The sequence below is a fragment of the Emys orbicularis genome, chromosome 9 (assembly GCF_028017835.1).
Source record: "Emys orbicularis isolate rEmyOrb1 chromosome 9, rEmyOrb1.hap1, whole genome shotgun sequence".
Taxonomy (NCBI): Eukaryota; Metazoa; Chordata; order Testudines; family Emydidae; genus Emys; species Emys orbicularis.
In genome coordinates this window covers 51,778,802-51,806,611 of record NC_088691.1, presented here as the reverse complement: position 1 = coordinate 51,806,611, position 27,810 = coordinate 51,778,802, and the positions used below count along the sequence as shown (strand labels likewise).

General features: G+C 47.5%; 1 protein-coding gene across 1 annotated transcript in view; it reads right to left on the bottom strand.

Annotated features, from left to right (window-relative positions):
- Window positions 1-27,810, bottom strand: part of CEP63 (centrosomal protein 63) — a 44,836-nt gene that overhangs the window by 2,431 nt on the left and 14,595 nt on the right. The window contains exons 4-12 of the mRNA XM_065410262.1: window positions 27,388-27,483; window positions 23,363-23,485; window positions 22,182-22,295; window positions 19,474-19,707; window positions 19,011-19,156; window positions 17,982-18,116; window positions 17,285-17,399; window positions 6,947-7,144; window positions 4,514-4,609 (exon numbers count right to left, since the gene is read on the bottom strand). Coding sequence (XP_065266334.1) covers window positions 4,514-4,609; window positions 6,947-7,144; window positions 17,285-17,399; window positions 17,982-18,116; window positions 19,011-19,156; window positions 19,474-19,707; window positions 22,182-22,295; window positions 23,363-23,485; window positions 27,388-27,483 — 1,257 coding nt within the window. The remainder of the gene's footprint in view (window positions 1-4,513; window positions 4,610-6,946; window positions 7,145-17,284; window positions 17,400-17,981; window positions 18,117-19,010; window positions 19,157-19,473; window positions 19,708-22,181; window positions 22,296-23,362; window positions 23,486-27,387; window positions 27,484-27,810) is intronic.

The following is a 27,810-nucleotide window of genomic DNA, read 5'->3' as shown; positions in this document are numbered from 1 at the left end:
CAGTATCAAGAAGCAGTTCACTACAAGCTGAACCAACTTGGAATTTAGAATTTGTATTTCAGCAGAAAGTCTTGCCCCAAAGTGTTCTGGGAAATAATCTTATTCCAAACCGTCATTCTAGTTATTACAGTATTCATCATCCCTGTACTATTTGCATTCCTGGCTTTGGGTTACAATGTACCTCTATGTGCACACACAGTATGGTGGTGTTTAAAACCTGCTTATATTTGTCATATAAGAGAATGGAGAATCCTGACTATATCCCTTCTCTTTGAACAGTGACCAACAGCCCTATATTACTACTTACCAAAGGCACAAGTTCTCTCTGTTGACTGGAGACTGACTCCCTGGATGCATCATCAGTGAAATCTTGTTTTCCATCCAGCACAGGGGGCAAAGGGTCTGCTCCCAGCAGCGAGTCAGAGGACAGGGATTCCTTAGAGCAGCTCCTGCTGATGTGGGGGCTCAATCCGCCTGCTGCACCAGACACAGCGCCCATCCCAGGCGACACATGCTGGGCTTTCAGAGTCTGGATCTCCCCTTTGTAGTGCTGAATGGTCTTTTCAAGCCTGGCCTGCAGTTTCCTTCTTTCTTCCTCGTGTTTGTGCTGCAGCTCCTGGGTTCTTCTGGAGAGCAGGACAGAAAGCACAAATATAACGTCAGGACAGTTTGGCTCTGTTTTACAGATCTTATCCAAGGACCTTTTCTTGGAAAAGTTCAGAGAGGTTAGTCTTCACTTTCCTGATAGGCTTGGCAATTCAAACTGGCTGCTATCACTTGTTTTCACAAGACCCCAGAAGTACATCCAGTCTTCAGGGAATTCACACCACCATTTATTCTATTGTTCTGGTCATTTTAAGTATTACAGTCTGTGGAACATCCTATTACGACCACAGCTTCCTGTGCCACAGCTAATTCCTCCACAAAAACCAGTACAAGTTTACTGAGGAGAATGCATGCATGCTTCAAATATGTGCTAATTTTGCTACACAAAAGCAGCTAAGTATAGCGGCAATGAAGAAGAGCACCAGTAAGGGCATGTCTACACAGCCTGCAGCAATGAGTTGCCCAGCCCGACTTGACAGACCTGGGTTAGCAGGCCTCACACTAGTGGTCTAAAAGTAGCTGTGTAGACAGTACTTTGTAGGTGCAGCTTGGGCTCTGAAGTCCAGCCCCCCTCCCTAGACTTCAGAGCCCGAGGTGCACAGTCAAAGCGCTGTCTAAACAGCTACTTTTAGACTGCTAGTGCAAGCCCCACTAACCGAACTCTGTCAACCCAGGCTGGGAGCCCCATTGTCAAATCCAAAATGCTATGTAGACGTAGCCTAAGAGGCCAGCCAGCACTGCAGAACGAAGATAACGGACTAAAAGCTATTGCTCCATTTAAAGCACAATGGCAAATTCCAGAATGGCCTTGTGTAAAAGTTTTGGGGAAGATATTCTGTATAAAACGTGGCATCAGAAACCTATTCGTTTGTCTTCTACTTTCCTTTGTAATAATAATAATAATAATAAAAACCTCTGTCCCCATGCCATGCTCTCACCTGCATTCTGTATCCTTGATCTCAGTCACTTTGCTTTGCATTTGCTGCACGATGCTTTCATACTTGTCCCGACAGACCTGAGTGGAGAACTCTAACTTAGCTCTAGTTTCTGCCAGGTCCTTCTGCAGTTGCTGGTTCTCAGACTCTAATTTATTTAGTGCTGTGGTGTAGCTTTCTTGGATGTCTGTTACAGGGACATCTTTTGCCTAACAAAGGGAGAGATGTTGAAGTCAATCCAAACTTCTGTTTTTCAGGATTTTGACAGAGATAATCTAGATCCAGAGCACAGATGGACCACATTCTTCCTAGAACGTATTCTAGGAGTCCCGTTTTAAGGAGTGAAATTTCCAGGCTTTTTACTAGCAATGATACCTCCAGAGGGTAAATCAATTGCTGCTCTCTTATTGAGTCTGCAACCAGACAGAATGAGCTAATCAAATAAGCAGAGAAGTGAATTTCCTTCATTCATCTCAGCTGGGTGTGAACTTTGAAGCCAAATTTGAGAGTCACTTAACTGCTAAATGACTCCTCAGGTACACCCAAACAAGTGTTTGCACTGGTGTGGCTAGATGTACTAGGCACCTTCTATTTATTTGACTGGACTTTACATAGGGAACGACTTCTTTCCTGCTGCAGCAAAGTGGTAAAGTAATGACCTGGGACTGACAAATCTAGAATTCTGCCTCCAAGAACCCATTACAGACAAAAGAAACTCCCTCCGCGTGCCCCCTCTCTCTCCCCCATCTTCCCCCCCCCCCCCCCCCACACACACACATAGCCAATGCCGGGTCTGTGGGCATGAGCAGAAATGTATCTAGTTCTGAAATACCACTTCCAATCTTTTCTCTGAGTTTCACACATTACTTACTTACATTGTTAAAAGCGACAAAGAGTCCTGTGGCACCTTATAGACTAACAGACGTATTGGAGCATAAGCTTTCGTGGGTGAATGCTCACTTTGTCAGATGCATGCAGTGGAAATTTCCACTACATGCATCTGACGGAGTGGGTATTCACCCACGAAAGCTTCCACTACATGCATCTGACGAAGTGGGTATTCACCCACGAAAGCTTATGCTCCAATACGTCTGTTAGTCTATAAGGTGCCACAGGACTCTTTGTCGCTTTTTACAGATCCAGACTAACACGGCTACTCCTCTGATACTTTACATTGTTAAGTCTTTCAAAAGCAGAAATGGGTTGTTTGTACATAACTACAGTGATTCAGTTTTTGGCATCTAGTTCTCTCCCTGCCCCCTTTTCTAACTGGGGAAAGGAAATTTCTATTTCCCAACTATTTTTCCTCTATAGACTTTCCCCCTCTTTCTTTTTGTCCATTCACAGACAATCCCAAAGCTGTACCTTGGAAAAAGTTCAGAGACCACTAGTTAGTCTTCAACTTGCTGATAGGCTTGGCAATTCAAACTGGCTGCTATCACGGTCCTCACGGTCTATTCCATTCTATTCAGTTTCTTACCATGCCCTTATGTCCACAGTATCTCAGCACTATCTAGTTGTGCATTAAGCAATAAGACTAACATCTGCCACATGTGGTTTGTTCTCTTTCTCATCCTCTACCCAGGGAGGAGAACTGTGTATGCGGCATGCAATTGTGTTTTGGTGGGGTTGTCAGGGTTGGTTTGTTTTTTGTTTTTGTTTTGAAGAGGTCTGTGCGACTCTCTGTTTACATTAAAGAAAGCAGGTTGGACATGTGTGCCTAGCACTTCAATGGGAAGATGGTGAAGTTTGGGATGGTCCTTAGTTCCTGGGAGTCTCAGATCGGCCCCCGAGAAAACTGTTTCTCTTGCACAAACTGCAGACTCCCGACAGCTTAGTACGTTTTAGAGCTGGTTGAAAAACATGATAAAAAACTGAACGTTTGTAGTCTCCCCTCATATTTTCCCCTGAAAAAAGTTTGGATAAAATATTCCCAAACAGCTCTAATAGGTTTTCTGTTGCCTGAATCCAGCCATCTCTCCCCCTACGACATGTTGATTTTGGTTATGTAAAATACTGCCTACAAAGCAGACATCATTAATTCCATCCTACACCCACTAAAATAAAATGCCACAGAAATATCTTCCCTCGGAATGTTGCTGCTACTTCATTTTAGTGTCATTGATTTTACTTTCCTGTGCGTTGCACAGGTGGGGAGTAACCCAGGCTGAAAGGATGTTTTGCTCTGAGAAATCTCTGCAATAGTGACCAGTATATTCCAGCCTTTATGCTAAGCCCCATCTTTCTCTCCCTCCCTATTATTCAGAACTACCGCCCAAAGCGACATCTAGTGGTAGCAGCAAGTCCAACAGATTTTCTGTAGATTTATATGATGTTTTTCAACATCACATCTCTGCCAGTGCCTACTGACTAAAGAGAGGGGGGAAAGTCTAGCAAATTCCCTCTCACCAGGAAGTAAAATGTATTTTCAGTGCAGTAGTTACAAGAGCCAGAGTACTTATAGCTCTCAAACTTGTGGAGGAGGCATCTGGGATTTATAGTCAGACTCTTGAATCAGCTCAAAGCTAGAAGACAAGCTGATAAAAACATGGCATTTACTACAATGTGATGAGAGGAGGCAGCAGGAGCCAGTGGCTAGGGCACTGAACCAGGGATTGGGAGTCCTGGGTTCTATCCCCAGCTCTGCCACTGGTCTGGTGGGTGGCCTTAAGCAAGTCACCTCCCCCTTTCTGTGCCTCAGTTTCTCCACCTGTGAAACAGGGATAATGACATCAACCTCCTCTCTCAAGTCCTTTGAAATCTACTGATGAAAAGCGCTATATAAAAGCAAGCTATCATCATAATCTCTGGGTCTCACTTTCCTCAACTGTACAACAGGAGGGAATGATGCCTATCCAACTTTATCAAGCACTTAGCAGCCTAGGTGCGGAAGGCGTTATATACAAGCGCTAATACTATTGCTACCACACAGCCCACCACCACAATGCTAGGTCTTCTAATTGCTATTCCACATTCCATACCCCCAACACACTAGACTCCACCTTCTGCAACATCTCAGAGAGGTGACGGTTCTCCAGCCTCAGGGTTTCCAACTGAACCAGAATCACCTGAGAAGACAGGATGAACACAAATAACTAATCAAAGACCTACATGCTATCTTTTCCCACTTTTAGCTCAAATGCTAATGTAGCTTACGAAGCAAGTTCTGTGTTGTAGTCCCCACTAAGTTTGCAATGGGACCTGTACAACTTATTTAGTTGTACACAGTCCAAGCCAGCCTATTTTCACATTGGTTTATAGGATTTTATTGCCGAAGTCTAATTAATGTAAGACATCTCAAATTGAATTCAACGAATCATAGAAATGAAGGCCTGGAAGGGACCTTGAAAAGTCATCACGTCCAGCCCCCTGCACTGAGGCAGGACCAATTAAACCTTGTCCACCTTGACCAGGTGTTTGTCCAGCCTGTTCTTAAAAATCTCCAATAATGAGGATGCTACAGCTTCCCTTGGAAGCCTATTCCAGAGTTTAATTAATAGTTAGAAAGTTATTCCTAATATCTAACCTAAATCTCCCTTGCTGCAGATTAAGCCTATTACTTCTCATCCTACCTTCAGAGGACATGGAGATCAATCAATCACCATCCTCTTTATAAAAGCCCTTAATATATTAAGGCTGTTATCAGGTCCCCCTCAGTCTTCTTTTCTCAAGAATAAACATGCCCAGTTTTGTTGACTTTTCCTCATAGTCCAGATTTTCTAAACCTTTTATCACATTTGGAGAGAGTTCAGAGGAGAGCAACAATTTGTCCACATGTTTCCTAAAGTTTGGTGCCCTGTTTTGGACACACTACTCCAACTGAGGCCTCACCAATACAAGCAGAGTTGGACAATTACCTGCCATGTCTTACATTATGACACTCCTGTTAATACACCCCAGAATGACATTAGCCTTTTTTGCAACTGCATCACACTGTTGACTCATTCAGTTTGTGTTCCCCTATAATTCCCTGATCTTTTTCAGCAGTATTACCACCTAGCCAGTTATTCCACTTTATAGTAATTTCATCTGGACCACAATTCCCTGGTTTGCTTATGAAAATATCATGTGGAACTGTGTCAAAAGCCTTACGAAAATCAAGAGATATCACTTCTACTGCTTCCTCCCTATCCACCAGGCTAGTAACCCAGTCAAAGAAGGAAATTAGGTTGGTTTGGCATGATTTGTTCTTGACAAATCCATGCTGACTATTCCTTATAACCCTGTTATCCTCCAGGTGCTTGCAAACTGATTGTTTAATAATTTGTTCCAGTATCTTGCAAGGTATCAAAGTTCCCTGCGTCCTCTTTATTCCCCCTTTTAAAGACAGGTACTATGTTTGCCCTTCTCCAGTCCTCTGGGACCTCACCTGTCCTTCAGGAGTTCTCAAAAGATAATTTCTAACTGTTCTGAGATTCTTCAGCTAGCTCCTTAAGTACCCTAGAATGAATTTAATCAGGCCCTGCCAACTTGAATACATCTACCTTATCTAAATATTTATTCTTTAACCTGTTCTCTCCCTATTTTGGCTTGTGTTCCTTCCCCATTATTAACATTAATTGTGCTGAGTATCTGAAGCAAAATAGTCATTAAACACCTCAACTTTCTTGATGTTGCTTCTTAGCTCTCCTTCCCCTCTAAGTAAAGGACCTAGTTTCCTTCATCTTTGTTTTGCTCCTAATGTATTTAAAGAACCTCTTCTTATTGCCTATTAAGTCCCTTACAAGGTGTAACTCATTCTGTGCTTTAGCCTGATTTTGTCCCTCCTTGCTTGTGATATTCTTTTGTACTTCTCCTTAGCAACTCATCCACGTTTCCACTTCTTGTGGGATTCTCTGTTGATTTTCAGGTCAGATCTACCTCAATGAACAGACTGACTTTCCAGAGACAGCAGCACCATTCTGCTCTTGTTTTAAGCGCCTCTAAACTGAGCTGAAAGCTGCTGCTACTTTGGTACTACATGGAACAATGAGTTGATTCACCTTGATCAAGTAAAGATTGTCAAGAGTTCCTCTTTGCTCAAGGAAAGCTTCTCTACCCCTTTCCCTCCACACAGCTGACAGCCTAGGATAATACCAGAGCTCCATAGGCAGCTACAACAGGATCCTCCTCACCCAAACCATGCTCAGAAATTCTTTTCCACACCCCTTTCAGCAGGAAAGACAAGTAATGGCTACAGGTTTGGTCAGGAAAGCGCGAGGCTGCGGGGGACACAACAGGGTTAGAAAGCTTTCCTGGGAGGCTCTCCAGTCCCTTGCTCTGATCATGCCAGTCTCTGGATCCCAAGGCTAAAAACACAAGAGGGAAGGAAAGCATTAGCTTAGCTGAAATGCAGGACCCAGTGCTGCAACCCTCAGGGCCCCAAGGGCCGTGGAGACAGAGAAAGAGCCTTCAGTCATTTTTACCCTGTGCTCCACAGCTTTCCTCTCTATTCTTTCAATCTCCATTCTCATTCGTTGCTCCATGTCAGAAGTGGACCCGCTGGCCGAGGCGATAGCAATGTCACGCTGGTGGAGTGCCTGCGTCAGCTGGGAGATCTCCTTTTTCATCCCTTCTAGCTCACTGTTATGAGTTTGTTCAGCCTGAGACAGCTGCTCCTTCAGCTGGAGAGAGACGTGCATGAACCACCCATGAATTTTTAAAGGACAGTCCGTGAGAAAGCAGATGTGCTGACACGTGGGTTATGTGTAATTTTAGCACTGGCTAGTGCAGAGCTGTACATAAGCTTTCTTGGACTCTTCTGTTAACATATTTCAATCCTGACTTATAACAAGCTCTCTCATCCCTTTAGTGGTCTTCTGCTTCCCCAGCTATCCATTGGGGCAAGAAGTGGGTTGTGACTAAGTATCCACTGCAGAGCAGAAGCCCGTCAAAAGGGCTGAACACCCACATCCCTCATTGATAGCAGCTGTGAACACTTAAACCCTCTGAAAATCAGCCCGCAGATCTCAACCTATCTATAAAGTGCCATATCTGTAGTAGGGACGTAAATATCCATTAAAAAAGTTAACCGTTTAAACAATTAAAATTATGTCGTGTAATCGGCCCTGGGGCTGGGGGTTAACGGTTAGGGTTGGTTAACCGGTAAGACTAATGCTTACCAGTTAACCGTTTAGTATTTTACATCCCTAATCTATAGACCTATTTCTACAGCACCACAGAGTCTGTCTATCTAGATACTACATAGCACTCAACACTGTAGTACCTCAGGGCCTCCCAAGTATTTAAAAATAGAAATAATAGGACCACTACTTTCTCTTTCCTCTTCCCCAGCCTGTGGAGCTGTTTGTGTGTGTAAGTAAATAGGCATGTCTAGGGTGAGGTGTCTGTATATGTGAAGAGCTTAGCGATGGAAAGCTACATTGAAGAAATGAAGTTTCCAGTATGTTCTAAAAGGGGTGGGGTGACGATTCCTTATCTCTTGGTGGGAACAAGGTCTGTAGGCTAGCTCCTGCTCCTGGGAAAGTTCTGTTTGTCACATTGACAAGTGTAACCCCAGTGGCGTACTGTTTCACCATTCCAGCAGGATGTTGCTGTTAAGGTCATAGTTGCGGGGGAGGGGGAGGCAATCTCTCAGGTTACTAGGACCAATCCCATGGAGGGGAAACGTGAATATGGGCTGTGTATTCCATGGGGAGCCAGTGCAAAGGGCAGAGCACTAGGGTGATGTGTTCACTGCTGACGGCTGCTGTTTTCTGTGCCAGCATATGGCTGCATGCCTAGATATCTAGACTGATACAAACTCACTCATTACACTTACAACCCTAAAACATGTTCAGATCCAGATCTCGAGAAGTGAAATGGGAAGCACATTATACCACTGGGCCAGCTAGAGATCACCTCCTCGTCTCAATTTCTGCTGTCATGACCAGGGTCAGAATTGCTCTAAACACACACCCTCTCAGGAAGGAATCTACAACCCCACATATATGAACAGGGTATACATCAGTTAGCCTCGCACTAATATTCAAAAAACAGCCACAGTCCTCTGGGTGTTACTTTCTGGACAGAACTATATCACATTTTCCTACCTATAGTATAATGGAAAAAACAGTTACCTACCTCTCTCTCGTAACTATTGTTCTTCAAGATGTGTTGCTCATGTCCATTCCAATAGGTGTGCGCGCGCCACGTGCACGATTGTCAGAAGGTTCTTCCCCTAGCGGTACCCGTCGGGTCGGCTGTGGAGATCCCTGGAGTGGCACCTTCATGGCGGTGTATATAGATCCCTGCCGACCCGCCACCTGTTCAGTTCCTTCTTGCTGGAATACTCCGACAGAGGGGAGGCGGGTGGGATTTGGAATGGACATGAGCAACACATCTCGAAGAACAACAGTTACAAGAGGTAGGTAACAGTCTTTCATTCTTCGAGTGAATGCTCATGTGCATTCCAATAGGTGACTTCCAAGCAGATTCCCTGGGGGAGGGGTCGGAGTTCACCTGGACGCTGAATGCAGGACTGCCCTGCCAAAGGCTGCATCGTCTCTTGCCTGTTGGGTAATGGCATAGGGTGACGTGAAGGTGTGGATGGAAGTCCACGTTGCTGCCTTTCATATGTCATGGATAGGGACCTGCACAAGGAATGCTGCAGATGAAGTCTGTGCTCTTGTGGAGTAGGCTGTCAGCGGAGCGGCTAGAATCTTTGCCAGGTTGTCACAATCCTGATACAGGTCGTGATCCACAATGAAATGCGCTGGGACGAGATGGGTAGCCCCCTTCATTCTCTCTGCGATTGCAGTAAAGAGCTATAGTGACTTATGAAATGGCTCTGTGCGCTCAATGTAGAGCACGCCTGACATCCAGGGCACGCCTGACATCCAGGGAATGGAGCATTCGCTCTCTGTTACTGGCATGTGGCTTAGGGAAAAACAGAGGTAAAAATGTCCTGGTCCACATGAAACTGGGAGACTACCTTTGGTAGAAACGCGGGATGAGGGCGTAACAGCACCTTGTCTTTAGAAAAGATAGTATAGGGAGGCTCGGAAGTCAGCGCTTTGAGCTCGGAGATCCTTCTGGCCGAGGTTATGGCCACCAGAAAGGCCACCTTCCAGGAAGGTAGGACAGAGGGCAGGTTACCATGGGCTCGAAAGGGGGCCTCATGAGCGCGGACAGGACCAGGTTGAGGTCCCACTGTGGAACAGGCCATCGCACCTGGGGATAAAGTCTGTCCAAGCCCTTGAGAAACCAGCCCACCTGGGATTGCCGAAGACTGACCTACCAGCTGCCCCCGGGTAGAAGGCCAAAATGGCAGTCAGGTGTACCCTGAGAGATTATATTGCCAACCCCTGCTGCTTGAGGTATAGTAGGTAGTCCAAAACAAGGGGAATTGGCGCTTGCTGCGGAGGGCTGCCCCCTGCAGAGACCAGATGGCAACGTGCTTCCACTTTGCCAGGTACGTGACACGAGTGGAGGGTTTCCTACTTCCCAGCAGGACGTCCCTCACTGGGTCTGCACACTGAAGCTCAAGTGGGTTCAACCATGGAGTTTCCACGCCGTGAGATAGAGGGACTCCAGGTTGGGGTGTTGGAGATAGCCATGGTCCTGTGTAATGAGGGTCAGGCACACGGGAAGGGCAAGTGGCCTGTCCACTGAGAGATTCAACAGCATAGTGAATCAGTGCTGGCGGGGCCACGCTGGCGCTATGAAGCCCCGTCCCGGTGAGTCTTGAGGAGGACTTGTGTCTGAGTGGGAAGGGCGGGAATGCGTACAGCAGGTGACTCGTCCATGAAGGGTGAAAGGTGTCTGCGATGGAGCCTGGGCTGTGGTTCAGAAACGAGCAGAACCGCTAGCACTACCTGTTGCTCCGCGTCGCAAATAGGTCTACATGGGGAAAGCCCCATCTCTGGAAAATCAAGAGCGCGATGTCTGCCCTGAGGGACCATTCGTGACCGTGAAACGAGCAGCTGAGGCAATCGGTTAGCTCGTTGGTGCGACGCCTCTAGGTGCATCAAGTGGGCGATGCAAAAATCCCACAGCTCGAGGGCTTCCTGGCACAGGGGAGAGGAGCGAGCACCACCCTGTTTGTTTATATAGAACATCGCTGTGTTGTCCGTCAGCTCTGCATGTGCCCTGCAGGAGGGCCTGGAACGCTTGGCATGCCAGACGAACTGCCCTCAGCTCCCTTACATTGATGTGCAGCGATAGTTCTGCGTGCTACCATAGGCCTTGAGTTCTGATATTGCGTGCGCTCCACAACCGAGCGTCGAGGTGTCTGTAACCAGCAATAGCGTAGGTTGGGGTTTGGCAAAGGGTACTCCCGCACAGGCCACTTGTGGCTGCAGCCACCAGCGGAGAGACTTGAGAATGCAAGGGGGGAGGGTAACTATTCTGTCCAGTGGGTCCCTGCTGGGCCTGTGCATCTGCGCCAACCACACCTGGAGAGGCCGAAGGCGCAACCTGGCGTGCTGGACAACATACATGCAGGCCGCCATATGCCCCAACAGTTCATGCAATTTCTGGCCGTCGTTGTGGGGAATTGGCGAAGGTTTTTGATAATGTCCCTGAGTGCTTGAAAGTGCAGCTCAGGCAGGAACGCCCTGGCCTGCATGGAGTCCAAGAGAGCTCCTATGAATTCTATTCTCTGCGTCGGGGCCAGTGTGGATTTGGGCACATTCAGTATGAGGCCCAATCTGCGGAATGTGGCCCGAGCCAGAAACACATGCTCCGCAACCTATGCTTGCGACTTGGCCTTGATGAGCCAGTCATCCAGGTACAGGAACACTTGCACCTGACATTTGCGGAGGAAGGCTGCCACGACCGCCATACACTTCATGAATATCCAGGGGTCCGCCGAAAGCCCAAACGGGAGCACCCTGAACTGGTAGTGCTGGCCACTGACCACAAAGCGAAGAAACTGTCTGTGGGCCGGGATAATGGAGATATGAAAGTATGCATCTTTCAAGTCGAGGGCGGCATACCAGTCCCCCGGGAAGGAATGATGGAGGCCAGAGAGACCATACGACACTTCACTTTCCTTATGAATGTGTTGAGGTCTCGCAGATCCAGGATAGGCTGGAGCCCTCGCTTGGCCTTTGGGACGAGGAAATAGCGGAAGTAGAACCCCTTGCCCCAAACTCCTGAAGAACCTCCTCTATTGCCCCTAGAGCGAGGAGCGATTGCACCTCCTGCAGGAGTTGTTTATGAGAAGGGTCCCTGAAGAGGGACAGAGAAGGGGAGTGGGAGGGAACAGAATATCCCATATCCACCGTGCTCAGGACCCAGCAATCTGACGTGACCTGGGACCAAGCACGGTAGAAGTGGGACAGTCAATTCACAAAGAGGGGATAAGGATCCAAGCTTGGTACTGGTGCTCTGTCCTCGGGCGCATCTTCATAAGTTTGGCTTCGGGCCAGAGGGGCTGTTTGGAAGAACCCTGGCCTTGGCCTGAGGAGGACTGTGACGGGCACCTCCTATTATTCCTGCCCCATCTCCTGCACGAGTCTCGCCTTGGGGGCCCAGAATAGAAGCGGGACAGGGGCTTAGGCTTAAATGGCTGTCTTTGGGATGCAGGGGTGTGGATCCCCAAAGACTTTAGAGTCACCCACAAGCCCTTAAGACTGTGCAAGCAAGAGTCCGTATTTTGGGCAAACAAGTCTGCACAGTCAAAGGGCAGGTCCTGGATCGTGTTCTGGACCTCCTGTGGTATCCCAGACAGCTGCAGCCACGCGCTGCGTTTCATTGTAATGGCAGAGGCCATAGTCCGAGCCACCAAGTCTGCCACGTCTAACGCAGCCTGGAGGGAGGATCTTGAGACCACCCTGCCCTCTTTGAGAAGCACATTAAACTCCTTGCGCGAGTCAGCCGGGAGCAACTCCTGAAACTCCTGAAATGTGCCCCAGGAATTGAAAGCATAGCAGCTGAGTCCCGCTTGCTGGTTGGCCACTCGAAGCTGGAGCCCCCCAGCTGAGTAGACCTTTCGGCCAAAAAGGTCCAGCTTCTTAGCATCCTGTGACTTTGGAGCGGGACCTGGCTGCCCCTGTCGCTCCTTATGGTTTGCCGCATCGACCACTAAAGTCTCCAGGTTGGGGTGGGTGAAAAGGTGTTCATACCCTTTCGGTGGCACAAAATAGCATCTCACCACCCCTTTAGCGGTGGGTGATATTGAGGCCGGAGTCTGCCAGAGCACCCTAGTAGTGTTCTGGATCGTTCTTATCAGGGGCAAGGCCAACCTAGATGGACCCTCTGGGGCAAGGATGTCCACCATTAGGTCCAACTCCTCCGTGATTTCCTCCACTTGGAGGTTTAGGGTCACCCTCCTAAGAAGGTCCCGGTATCCCCTGGTGTCCATTTCTGGCCGGGTGGTGGTGATGCCTGCCACCGCCTCGTCCAGCAAGGAGGAGGCGGCGGCCCGTGGGACCAGGTCTTCCTGCCCTTCTGGCTCCCTGGAAGCTGGGTCGAGTGCGTTGCTCCCCCCATGACGAGAGGTGGCTCCAGTACAACTGGTGGCGCTGGTTCGGGTGCTGCGCCTGAGTGTGACGGCCCAGAGTCCTTGTCTTGTGCGGGGTCCTCTGGAGCCCTGGGGGTGTGGCAAGACATCAACGTTGCTGGGGGGAGTGTTGGGGGGGAGGCACAGTGTGCAGACGCCACCGATGCGGCCCTAGAGCCCTGACCCCGATGATAGGCCCAAGGAGTCCAAAAGGGCCATTGTACTGGGCCCTGCCACTGGGGTAGCAAGGATACCGCCGGTGCCGACGAGTCCACAACTCTGCAGTGCCAGGACCGCGAGCAGTACCAGCTGCGTCAGGAGACAGAAAACTCAGCCTCCAACTCAGAAGAGTATTCTGAACCCGACCACGGGGGAGGGGGAGAGGAGCCTGATGGTGCCAGGGAGTGGCGCTGTAACATCGTGGGCTTGCCGTGATGACGAACAGGGGGCAGTGCTGCCATCGCTGCCGTGAAGGGTGCTGGAGATGGTGCCATATGTGGCACCGTCATAGATGCTGCAGACGGTGCCATCGTCAGTGCCGCTGACAGTGCCTTAACTTGGGCCGGCATCTGCAGTGGTGCCAGAGCTCACATCTGCGGGGCCAGGGACTGCGCCGTCATGCAATAAGGTCCCATGCTGCCTCACAGGTATTTGGCGTGGAGGGGAGTCCACCGGCACCAGATTTGACAGACCTCCAGTTGGGGCTGGAGTCAACGATGCTGGGTCTTGAGGACCAAGCTGTGGGTGTTTCGCCGTGGGACGCCGCCCCGCTGGAATCCCCTCGCAGCTTCTTAACGGGGGAACGACCCCGTTCGCCTTCTTTTTCTTATGTGGTACTGGGGACTGTAAGCGGTGCTGCCTGCTAGATCTGGTCTTATGAGCCAGGGAGCGGTGCCGATGCTCCTTCCTTGGTGCCGGGGCATCCTGCACCGAGGCTGGGGCGCTGTGCACCGATGATGCCGGTGCCGTTTCCGGTACTGGCTGAGGGCAGAGGGCCGACTCCATCAGGAGAAGCTTTCAACAATAGTTCCACTCTTTCTTAGTCCTGGGTCTAAAGCTCCTGCAAATTGGGCACTTGTCTGTCTGATGACCTTCTCCTAGGCACTTAAGACAAGCAGCATGCGGATCGTCTCTGGGCATAGGTTTTGCACACCTCTCGCACAGCTTAAACTCCTGCGACCGAGGCATGCCCCAGTGCCTGGGGAAAACGAGGGTGGGGGAGAGTCCCTCAAAGTAATCTTAACTAACTATAAACTACTATACAGCTATCAAAACAACAAGGAGTCTGGTGACACCTTAAAGACTAACAGATTTATTTGGGCATAAGCTTTCGTGGGTAAAAACCTCACTTCTTCAGATGCATAGAGTGAAAGTTACAGATGCAGGCATTATATACTGACACATGGAGAGCAGGGAGTTACTTCGCAAGTGGAGAACCAGTGTTGACAGGGCCAATTCAATCAGGGCGGATGTAGTCCACACCCAATAATAGATGAGGAGGTGTCAATTCCAGGAGAGGAAAAGCTGCTTCTGTAATGAGCCAGCCACTCCCAGTCCCTATTCAAGCCCAGATTAATGGTGTTACATTTGCAAATGAATTTTAGTTCTGCTGTTTCTCTTTGAAGTCTGTTTCTGAAGTTTTTTTGTTCAATGATAGTGACTTTTAAATCTGTAATAGAATGACCAGGGAGATTGAAGTGTTCACTTACTGGCTTATGTATGTTACCATTCCTGATGTCCGATTTGTTTCCATTTATTCTTTTGCGGAGGGACTGTCTGGTTTGGCCAATGTACATGGCAGAGGGGCATTGCTGGCACATGATGGCATATATAACATTAGTGGATGTGCAGGTGAATGAGCCCTTGATGGTGTGGCTGATGTGGTTGGGTCCTCTGATGGTGTCGCCAGAGTAGATATGGGGACAGAGTAGGCAACGAGGTTTGCTACAGGGATTGGTTCCTGGGTTGGTGTTTCTGTGGTGTGGTGTGTAGTTGCTGGTGAGTATTTGCTTCAGGTTTGGGGGTTGTCTGTAAGCGAGGACTGGCCTGCCTCCCCAGGTCTGTGAGAGTGAGGGATCATTTTCCAGGATAGGTTGTAGATCGTGGATAATGCGCTGGAGAGGTTTTAGCTGGGGGCTGTATGTGATGGCCAGTGGTGTTCTGTTATTGTCCTTGTTGGGCCTGTCCTGTAGTAGGTGATTTCTGGGTACCCGTCTTGCTCTGTCAATCTGTTTCCTCACTTCCCCAGGTGGGTATTGTAGTTTTACAAATGCTTGATAAAGATCTTGTAGGTGTTTGTCTCTGTCTGAGGGGTTGGAGCAAATTCGGTTGTATCTTAGGGCTTGGCTGCAGACAATGGATCGTGTGATGTGTCTTGGATGGAAGCTGGAGGCATGTAGGTATGTATAGCGGTCAGTAGGTTTCCGGTATAGGGTGGTGTTTATGTGACCATCACTTATTTGCACTGTAGTGTAGTAGGAAGTGGATCTCTTGTGTGGACTGATCCAGGCTGAGGTTGATGGTGGGGTGGAAATTGTTGAAGTCCAGGTGGAATTCAAGGGCCTCCTTTCCGTGGGTCCATATGATGAAGATGTCATCAAAGTAGTGCAAGTACAGGAGGGGCACTAGGGGACGAGAGCTGAGGAAGCGTTGTTCTAAGTCAGCCATAAAAATGTTGGCATACTGTGGGGCCATGCGGGTACCCATAGCAGTGCCACTGACTTGAAGGTATAAGTTGTCCCCAAATCTGAAGTGGTTGTGGGTGAGGACAAAGTCACAAAGCTCAGCCACCAGGCGTGCTGCATCAGGGATACTGTTCCTGACAGCTTGTAGTCCATCCTCATGTGGAATATTGGTGTAAAGTGCTTCTACATCCATGGTGGCCAGGATGGTGTTTTCAGGAAGAACACCAATGCATTGTAGTTTCCTCAGGAAGTCGGTGGTGTCGCGAAGATAGCTGGGAGTGCTGGTAGCGTAGGGTCTGAGGAGAGAGTCCAAATAGCCAGATAATCCTGCTGTAAGAGTGCCAATGCCTGAGATGATGGGGTGTCCAGGGTTTCCGGGTTTATGGATCTTGGGTAGCAGATAGAATACCCCTGGTCGGGGTTCTGGGGGTGTGTCCATGTAGATTTGTTCCAGTACTGTTGCTGGGAATTTCTTGAGCAGATGGTGTAGTCTCTTTTGGTATTCCTCAGTGGGATTAGAGGATATATGGACACAAATCGGACATCAGGAATGGTAACATACATAAGCCAGTAAGTGAACACTTCAATCTCCCTGGTCATTCTATTACAGATTTAAAAGTCACTATCATTGAACAAAAAAACTTCAGAAACAGACTTCAAAGAGAAACAGCAGAACTAAAATTCATTTGCAAATGTAACACCATTAATCTGGGCTTGAATAGGGACTGGGAGTGGCTGGCTCATTACAGAAGCAGCTTTTCCTCTCCTGGAATTGACACCTCCTCATCTATTATTGGGAGTGGATTACATCCACCCTGATTGAATTGGCCCTGTCAACACTGGTTCTCCACTTGCGAAGTAACTCCCTGCTCTCCATGTGTCAGTATATAATGCCTGCATCTGTAACTTTCACTCTATGCATCTGAAGAAGTGAGGTTTTTACCCACGAAAGCTTATGCCCAAATAAATCTGTTAGTCTTTAATGTGCCACCAGACTCCTTGTTGTTTTTGTAGATACAGACTAACACGGCTACCCCCTGATACTATACAGCTATCAGTTAACTATTTACAAATAAGAAAAGGGAACCACTAGGTAGCCACTTGCGAATGCAACTGTAAATGGCGGTAAGAAGGAACTGAGCAGGCGGTGGATTGGCAGGGACCTATATACATCCCCATGAAGGCGCCACTCCAGGGGTCTCCACAGCCAACCCGACGGGTACCACTAGGGGAAAAACCTTCTGATGATCGTGCACGCAGTGCGTGCACACACCTATTGGAATGCACATGAGCAATCACTCGAAGAACTGCTATTTCAGTGAGGCCCTTCCCTTGCTAATTTCCGTCAGCCATCCACTGCCACTTTTAAAAGCACAGACCAAGCCTACTCTCTTCCACTCAAGGTTTTTAAAAAAAAAAAAAAAAAGAGAGACGTAAGGGTCAGTTGCATGTGGAATCCTCAGTTCTCTCCCACCCCTTCATTATGGGGGCAACCATTTCCCCCACAACACACTCTGTTCTTTCATCCCTTTCTTAGCTTTGCTAATACAGAGCACACTGAGAGGTGTTGTGGGCAGCTGTGCTACCTAGTCCTCAAGCCTCGCTCCCCCTCCTCCAAAAGTCAGGGGTCTGACCTTTTTAATCTCAGCCTTGGCCTGGCAGTGGTGTTCTTCCATCACCCGCAGCTCTTTGCACTTCTCCATCAGCTCCTTGCTCAGCTGTATACACCTGGCATTTATGGCTCCTAGGCTGGGGGCAGAAACAAAAAAAATCACAATTTAAAAACACCCCTATGAGCCACAATGCAGGTGGTCTCAGGAAACCGGCATTCACACATCTATCCTCTCTACCAAAGTCATTTTTACAGACCAAGACTGCTGCAATCTTTTCTGATTAGACACAGCAATTTCTCTTTTCCTTACCCAAGGAAAGTTACCAACTTCCCTTGTAAACCTGAGATCATCTCTACAGATCCATCAGTGGAGAAATCCCATCACAGTTTTTACTCAGAACAGGAAAGATGAGATGTAGCTCCCAGCAGCTGTCTGTCTGTTTAGTTTAACAAAGATTTCCCTCTCCATTACAAAGGAAAATGACATGTTTAAGCAGACTAAAGAAAATATTTTTAAAAGCCTAAAAGGTATATTTAAAAAACAAACAAACCAACCAACCCTAACATCCCACTGTGGTAAGATTTTAGACTCGGATTTCTGTGGACTCTTAAAATACTAGTGGTTTGGACGATTCTACTGTGGTTAACAGCACTGGTGAATAAGACATTATACGTGCCATATTGTCTGTGTGCTACTGGATTTTGAAGTTGTCCTCTACCTGCCCTCAAGACGAGCCACCTCTGACTGTAGGTTCTTTTCATTCTTCTGTGCAAGATCCAACTGCAGGAGAACGTGCTCCAGCTCTGGGAACTCTTGTGACAGCTGTTTCTCACGCAGGTGTTCTTCCAGTGACCTATACACAAACACAGGACCATCCCAGAAGGCCTTAGTCTCTTGACACACCTCACCCCTATGTGTGTTGCTATAAGAACTGTGATATTTTCTATTCTCTGACAACAGAAGGCGGTCCAATAAAAGACATTACCTCACCCATCTTGTCTCTACTCTAGCTCTACAAAATCCACCAAAACGTAATGCTATAATGTGGCATCTGTGGACATTCTGGATGCCGCAAGTGTCTCATTCTGATGACAAGCCCATGTTTGAATTCAGTCAGATTATGACAGGCCGCCACCAAATTAGTAAAAAACCAACACAACTCAGCAATTTCAATCCCACTGGCAGATGCTCAGTAATCCCTGCTGCAGGGAAAGGCATAGCTCCTAAGTCTCCTGTGTATACTTCAGTGTCTCTCTCCACCAGTATCAAGGCAGAAAGGTGCTGATGCCTTTGCCACAATCATTATCACCTTGCTGAAACCTTGATCCATGCCCTTAAAGTTAATGGGACCTTTTCACTGACTTCAATGAGCACATTTAGTGGCCAAAGTATGATTTCTCTCTCCACTACTCACCTGAAATACACAGAAAGGGAATCAAACACAACGCACTGACTCAGGAAACCTACCAAAGAGGCAAGGCTGAATCCCTCTGTATTTACAATACTACTTTACTGTTCAGATGCCGATTGCTTTTAAAGCAAATACAATTTAACACATGCGGCAAATGAAATGAAGAACGGGCACCCTTACCTTACAGTGTCCCCCTACCGCATACAACAACAGCCATGAGCTCAGACTCCAAGCATACAGAAAGGGCTCCACAGCCCCAGAGAGTGACTCAAGGTCACAGATCTACATTATTTAGTGGGGTAATGGCCAACCACGTTTAGATGCCAAGGATCAGACCTGATAAGGAGCTCCTTGCTGTGCAGGGTTTCAGTTATGCTGGCCAGCTCCTTCTGTAACTGCTCCTGATGCATCTTTGAGCTCTTAATGAAATCCTCCTGGGACTGCAGAGTGACTCTCAGCTCCAACTTCTCCTCCTGTAATACCTACAAGAACGGAAATGGAAGTGACTGTCGCAGGGATGGACAGAATCAGTTAGTATAGCTGGTCTGGAGATGAATTTTCAGATGCCAAAAGAAGCCCTCAGTGTTAGATAGGTAATGGGATCACAATGCCACATGGGTACAAAGCCGGCCTCGTGGCCAGCTTGGAGCCTGACACAAAGGCATGGATGGAAGGGTGGGAGAATCTCTAGGGTGACTGTACCTCCCAGGTGATAATCTCAGCTCGAGATGGTAAGGGAATGCACTGAACTACCCCCAACATCCTCCATGGACAGCTCTCACTGCTACTTCTCACAAACCTCAAGCATTTTCTTAGAATGCCCCAGCTCTTCTTGGACTCTTTGGTGATCCTCCAGAATCTTCTGACTGGCTCCAGTCAAGTCATCCACTCTCATGTTAAGCCTCTCCACCTCCAGCTCATTGGCACAGATGGTATCATTGGCTCGCTCCAGCTTGCTGGTTAAATGCTGGATTTCCGATTGGCTGGCCAGTTGCACAGATTCCAGCACCTGCTTCCGATTGGTGAGCTGAGTCTGCTGACAGAGGATGTTGCTGTGTTAAAGCTAAATTACATATAAAGAGAGGTGAAATAAACAGATTTGAAGCTTCATGAAGGCTCCACACTAATACTTCTCAATGCAACATGCCATTTTCTCTGAAAGCAGCGCTGCCCCTCAGGGAACAACAGGAGGCGCTGCCTCAGGACTGTACATAGGTGCAGACTTTGAGGTGGGGAGAAGAAAGGAATTGACGGGATCCTTATGATTCCAAAAGAGGTTCTGAGGGCATCTAAGGAAAGAGAATCTCTAAAGCAGACAACCCACACTGCCCTACAGATTGAATGAACAGTAAAACAGCCTAATTTCCCTGTTCATCAACCCAGGGGTTAGATCTAGCCAGAGGACAAAGTGGAAGCAGATTTGGAAAGCCATATATGAGCTAGAAAGCCAGGCGAATCTGGTAATACCACATGAAGACAGGGAGCAACTCCTGACAGATGGAAAAGGAATCAAATCGAAGTTAGAAACTGGAGTGATGGGAACAGCCAGTCGTGTTCTGTTTCATGCAGTGATTCTCTGGTACTAGAAGCTAGAACACTCACTTTCTTGAGATTTGAAGGTTTTATTGTTTTAAATGTAAATTAGAGAAAGGAAAGGAATAGAATAATTATATTAAACGTATCACTGGCAAACAATACCTTCCCTATTATTTGAAGACTGATGTAATTTAACAAATGAGCCACATCATATTCACTTTCTGAACATCTTTTTAATGTAGTGCCCAATATACGCAATGTTGTCGTTACCCTGGCAATCAATACACAAACCTGGATCACAAGGAGCAATGGCTACGAAAGTAAAAACATATGATGTTTTGGGCCATGATGGCCCAAGAAACCAACATGCCAGACTGGCTGAATTCATGGACAGTTTCTGCAATAAGGGAAAGCCTGAAAGTAAAAGTTAAGACCCACAAAGGAAAGGCCTAGCCATAATGTCCTATGGTGCCACGTAGGAGACCCAGTTTCGGTTGCTGGCCTTTAGTTTATTAGGCTGGCAGGGGTGGAGGGAAGGCACTCCTCACTGGGCAAGAGAAAGCCAAGGTCTACTCCAGAGTAACCTATGCAGTTACAGTGACAAAAGGGAATCCAGTAGTCCTTAGCTGGAAAAATGGCACCGCTGACTAATGGGTTGGGTTGGGTGGGGGCAAGAGTGTGCGTGGGTCTGCAGATCTCATCCAACCCCGTGTCAGAAAAAAACAAACAAACAGAAAATGCTGTGAGGATGTGTTTATGACAGGTTTTATTTTTTTAGGTTGAGATTTCCAAACCAGTCGTGAGGATTTAGGCACACATCTTCCATCACCTTTAATGGCAAACATGAGACTAAGTCCCTGAGACTGCTTTGGAAATTTCAACCTAAATGTCCCGTTTTTCTGCTACACTGTGATCGAACACACTGGCCAGTGCTCCAAGGACACGTCTCTCCTCAGAAGACTGAAATATCAAGGACAAAGACAGCAGTGGTGAAACCTTCTGCTCAAAGGCCCACTCGGCATTTGTGGATCGGCTAGTGTTGGCCCCTCACAAAGCACCATCAGTGCCAGCTCCAATCCTGTCAATGCAAACTGCAAAATTCCTCCTTGCCAGAGCTTCCACTCAGCAGCAATTCAGTACCCGTTAAGTGCAAAGCTCCCAACAAGAGCTTCTTATCAGCATTTGCTGTGATTGTGTCAGTGTAAGCTTCTTCACAGCTGGGGTCTGGGTCAGCTCAGACTACTGCAGCAGCACTAGCTCAGAGAATGGATTAACTTTTCAGGAACAACAGCACCATTCTGCTCCTGTTTTAAGAGCCTCAAAAACAGAGCTAGAAACTGCTGTTACTTTGCTACCGTGTGGCAAGTGCCTTTTGTATGACAAGACTATTTTCAAAGAGCAACTTCTGTATAGCTAAATAATAATAATAATTAATGGAGATATCCCATCTCCTAGAACTGGAAGGGACCTTGAAAGGTCATCGAGTCCAGCCCCCTGCCTTCACTAGCAGGACCAAGTACTGATTTTTGCCCCAGATCCCTAAGTGGCCCCCTCAAGGATTGAACTCACAACCCTGGGTTTAGCAGGCCAATGCTCAAACCACTGAGCTATCCCTCCCCCCCTCAGTTACACAGCTGAGGACTGGCAGGTACATAGCTTTGAACATGACATGTCAGAAAAGTTATTTTAAAGAGTCATGTCCTGTAATCTCCCCCCACTCCCAGAAACCATCATCTTACTATCTTCCCCCTGCTAATATTTATGAGTGGGACTGAGTGTACGGAAGCCATTGGGAAGATTCAGCCAGCCTCCATTAACAGACTTCAGATCTTTCACGGCTTGTACTGTATAGACGAGTTCACTCCATTAGGACCAATAAATTCATATCAGTTGCGATCTGAAGTGGATTCACACTTGAGGGATTTCATTAGCTCGTCACTGCAAACAACTTTCAGCACAGATTAATTGTACCTGAATGAGCTCAGACTGCTCAGCCAAAGCCTTCCTCTGGGCCTCCAGTGACGCCACCTGCTGCTGGTAAAGCAACCGCTGCTTCTCCCAGTCTAGAGATTTCTGACGGAACTCCTGCAAGGACAATTGGGATGACCTGGAGTTTACCACCCATTTGGTTGTCAAGATCATCCCCTCCCAACTCTCACTAATGTTCCCTGTCCCCCCCACTATACACTTGTGGGCCTTCCTCCACAGCAGGGAAACCATTAGCCAGGCATTTAATGCATACTTGCAAACTTAGTCAGTTCAGTAGCAGCCTTTTCTTGTAAAGTTACAGGGAAGTAGAACTGTTAATGCTATGACAGCAAATCTGTAAAGCTGGTCATGAATCAGCAGTCAACATCTGTAAGTAGCAGTAATTGACATTAAGGTTTTAACTCGAAGAGAGCAATGCCACAGCACAGTGTAAGGTTTTTTTTACTGCTGAGTGAAGTAACAATAATTCTTAACTCAGAAATCAGACACTGCCTCATAGAGGTGTTTTGGGGAGATTCGTTACCAAGTTCTGAGTGGTGCTATCAAAGATGAGAGAATGTGGCTGGTCTCATCATGGTAGTAAGATTAAAGACAAGCTGGACTTGGAAAACACTCATGCAGAGAATTTCCTCCAAACCCTGTGGCAACAACACCAACGCACTTGAATTTTCTACCTTTACATACGGTCTTGTCCTTAAAACATCCACTCACCTTTGATTTAATCCATGATAATAATATCATTTATTAACTGTATTAAAATAGCAGCAAGCCCCAACAAAGATTGGGCACCATTGTCCTAGGTGCAGTACAAATATGTTTAACAGTAACCATATGTTTCTTTTTACATTTTCAAACAGTTCTCCCCTACTCCCCACACACACACACCTGTGACAGCTTGCCCCGCTCCTTTATAAAATCTTGGTGGACACAATGTTCATGAACTCACATGGGATCCCAATCAATTTGGGCAGCATCATGACAGGAGCAGTGCAGAAACGACCTTTGCCCCACAAGAACACAAGGACAGCGAATGCAGGGGTGAGTGGACTAAGTATTTGCATGCACAGTCCACTTGCCTATTAAACATTCAGAGTTGCTACTGAACCTGAAACGGTCAGTTTGATTTGTATGAACCATGGCCATAGCTGCTATTATCCACAGACCTCTATCTTCTTAGTCAATCTGCTCACTTCGGACCGGTCATCCCCTTGGCACTTGGGACCCTCCCTAGCTTCTTTCAGTTGTTTCTTCTGCAGCTTCTCATAGCTTCTCTTCAGCCTGCCTAGCTGCAAGGAAATCAATGCAATTTTTGATAATGCTGGCCAAGGTCACAGTGCATTAAATTAATGAAGCATTCTGAAGGAAGGGACAAAGTCATTTTATAGATACACTCCCTCAAACCAAGACCATCTGGCTGGCAGAAGATTTCTAGCTGTATAATAAACAAAAAGTAATATATGTACTCCATAATGTATCAAAATATGCTGGATTGTGCCACGGTGGTGCCCTGCTGGGTGGATCATCATCAGCAGGAATTGAACCTCGGTCCTATGGACTTAAGGCAGGAGCCATTACTGCCTGAGCTAAAATACCCAATATCCAGCTCTGTCAGCCAAGGCTGTACCGGCTCATAAACTTCTGACAGAGTACCTTGCTGAGCAGATATGGGTTACAGAAACGTGGAGTGACAGCACCCAAAGAGAAACAGAACGCTGCGAGGCTTGACTACAAACGTATCAAGGATGTGGGTGAAAGACAATCATGAAATCCCAGTGAATGCGATACAATAGCCACTCATCTTGTCATATTGGTTACTTAGCTAGGTCATAAATTTCCCCACTGACTGGAGAAAGTTAAGAAAGAATGTCACCCACATCTATTGCTAGAATTCTAATTTTATTTAAAAACTTGAATAATAAATACTTTGCATTTAAATAGCACCTTTGATCAAATATTTTGAACTTAAACAGAGCATTTGCCACCTGATTATCTAATTTCTTTACAAACACTGACGAAATAAAACTCTTAACATCCTGTGACTTGGGGAAATATCGCCATTTTACAGATGGATAAAATGAAGCACAGAGTGAGTTCGTGACTTGCCCATTGTTATAAAAGAAACACATGAACAGAGCCAGGAAGCGAACTTAAATCTCATGATTCCCAGTCCTGTGCTTTACCCACAAAGCCATGCTTCCTTTCAGAAGAAGATCTCCTGATTCAGCAAAGTGCTTAAACATGTGCCTAAATGCTTTGCTGAACAGGGATGGACTTACGCGCACGTTTAAAATTAAGCACATACTTATGCGCTTTGCTGAGTGGGAGCCGGAGCTTTATAAATATTGATTTAGCCTTGCAACATCCCTGTGATTTATAGAATATATAATATCAACTATCCCATTTATAATGATGGGTGACTTGGGGTATGGAAGAGGTTGTGAGGCTTTCCTACAGACACAAAGCAAGCAGTTCGGGGATTAGACCCCAGGATTCCTCAGCCTCCAGTTCTAACCCCCACCACATTATCCCTTTTTGAGTTCAATACTAATGCTCCTCAGTCTTGACTACAACACAGTTGTGATTCCAATCCTGAGCTTTAAGACGGATCTCCTAACGCACTTCAGTCTGGCCTAGCAGCATCTCTATTATTCCAGTGGGGACATTTCCTGAACAAAGACTGTTCATCATGTTGAAATGTAAGGGGGTTTTAAATGAGGATAGATGTCTTCTGCACACTAAATTGAGACTACCAAATTAATTATACTTATGACCTACGGTAAGCAGGAATTGAGCCCAATCCTCCAGAGATAAGAGGTCAATGCACTGCTGCCCTCTCCTGGCATTTAGCTCCACACTACTGACAAGCCAATGGAAACAGAAGTAATCACTAAGGCACTTACATGAAATGCTGTCAGCCCACCTGCAGAAAATCTCAGCATCTGTTGCATTACAGTGGGCAGGACGTCCTTTGTGGAATGAAGAGTGTGGAACTCTTTTTAAAAGGTCTTTGTCAAGTAAATTTAGTGATATTAACATGCCTGGGAGAATGAAGTCATCTTCAAAGAACAAGAATACAGGCAGAACCAGTATAAAACTCCATACACACACACCCGCCCCCCACGCACTCTGCCAATCTCCTTCAGCCCTGGCCTGGAGGGTCAGGCTCTATGCTGATTCAACAGCTAGAATTTCCCCTGAGATATCAACGGGCATGCTGGTCTCTGGAATGTGGACACCCATCCACTGGTAAAAGGACCGAAATCAACTGACTTCACACTAGCTTCTGAAAAGCCACCAGAATAATGATATTCTGTCACTACCAAATTGAACCCATTTTACATGGCAAGTGCTCACAGACTACCATAATGGGCGGCAGGATAAAGATAAGGAGATACAGAGATTTTGTAGGAGACCGTAAAACACAGAGTATTTCTGATCTACAGGGACATGACAGACTCCATAGCAATTTTCAGGAGGAGGTTGGTACCCTTGGCCTAATTCAAATCCCCTGACACATGCCCATGCACTGGTGGAGTCAGTATACCACATGGTGGATGGTTGTCACTTTCTCTCCCGGCCACCATGACTCTACTTCTGGAGGGAGGTATATCTCTGCTGTAGGAAAAGTCATCATCTCATGTTTATTTCACATGAAAAAGGCCAGCTGCAGAGCTGTGCATTCTTTAAATTTCATGCTATGCTGGGAGAACAACTGCTTGTATACATAGCAACGTAAGCACAAGCATAGGGGTGGCTGGGGTGAGAGAAGACAGGAAACCTTGGCTGAAAACTTCTGCAGCTTTTTAACACACCTGAAAGTAGCCACAATAAGGGCTAGTCTACACTTGAAACGCTACAGCTGCGCGGCTATAGTGCTTCAGTGTAGCCACTCACTACAACGACGGGAGGGATTCTCCCATCGCCATAGTTAATCCACCTCGCCAAAAGGCAATAGTTAGGGGGATGGAAGAATTCTTCCGTCAGCCTATCACTGTCCATGGCAGGGGTTAGGTCAGTTTAACTATGCTGCTCAGGGGTGTGGATTTTTCCACACTTCTATGCAACATAGCTGGGTCAACTTAACTTTACAGTGTGGACCTGACTTCAGTTTACAGCAGGGGCGGGCAAACTTTTTGGCCTGAGGGACTCATCGGGTTTCGGAAATTGTATGGAGGGCCAGTTAGGGGAGGGGGTTGTGGCCCAGCCTCCACCCCCTATCCACCACCACCCCCGGGACTCCTGCCCCACCCAACCTCCCCGTTCCGACTGCCCCCCGGGACCCCTGCCCCATCCAAGCTCCCCGTTCCGACTGCCCACCCGGGACCCCTGCCCCATCCAACCACCCCTTCTCCCTGTCCCCTGACTGCCCCGGGAACCCCTGCCCCTGACTGCCCCCACTCCCCCATCCAAACCGCCCTCTCCTTCCTGACTGCCCCTGGAATGCCTGCCCCTGACTGCCCCCCGCCCCCAACCCCCCCTCTCATTCCTGACTGCCCCCCCGGGACCTCTGCCCCCATTCAACCCCCCTGTTCCCCACCCTCTGACCGCCCCAACCCCTATCCACACCTCCACCCCCTGACCACCACCCCCGAACTCCCCTGCCCTTTACCCAACCCCCTGCTCCCTTACTGCGCTGCCTGGAGCACTGGTGGCTGGCCCGGTTGGAGCCAGCCACACCGTCGCCACCGCGCAGCACAGAGCACCGGGTCAGGCCGGGCTCTGCAGCGGTGCTGCCCCAGGAGCTCGCTGCCCAGCCGCCCAGAGCATTGCACCGGCGGCAGAGCAAGCTGAGGCTGCGGGGAATGGGGAACAGCAGGGGAGGGGACGGGGGCGAGCCTCCAGGGCCAGGAGCTCAAGGGCCGGGCAGGAGGGTCCCGCCGGCCAGATGTAGCTCGTGGGCCGTAGTTTGCCCACCTCTGGTTTACAGCAAGTATTTCCACTTCCACAGTAATTTGTTAAGCACTAAGATCCTTTGGAATGAGATGAAGAGTGCTACATAAATGTAAAATATTATTCTGTTGCTAATCAATCCTCTTGTTTTGGCACCCAAGTGGGGAAGGGAGGATTAAGAAAATCACAGCAGTCAAAGGACAGTGATGAAATGAAACATTTAATCTGTCAGACCACAAGGCATAGACTGGTGTTTCAACACCAAATCTCATCTCATCTTGAAACTTGAAACACCCACCTCTTCTTGAAACTTCTTCAGCTGCTGTTCATACTCTACAGACATGCCTTGTTTGTCTTGCTCCGTGTGTTCTAACTGCTGGCGCAACCTACCGACCTAAAGAAAGAGTTAAAACACAACACAGTGACTATCAGCACAGAAGCAGCAGACTCCACCACAGCTGGCTGGCTCGCCAGTAGAGGAGGAAATTGAAGGATTTCCGTATTTTAATTTCATAGTATATATTACACACATAAACACACATTATAGTATAAGTAGTAGCAACTGTTACAGATAAGGTCCTGCCCCAAGAAATGCTATTGTCCTACTGGTTTCAATGGGGTTACTCACCACACATCAGTTTAAGTGTGGGCTTAAATCTTTGCCGGATTGGGACCTAAATTTGCAGAATTGCTTCCATTTCAACCCCTTGTTTTCAGCCAA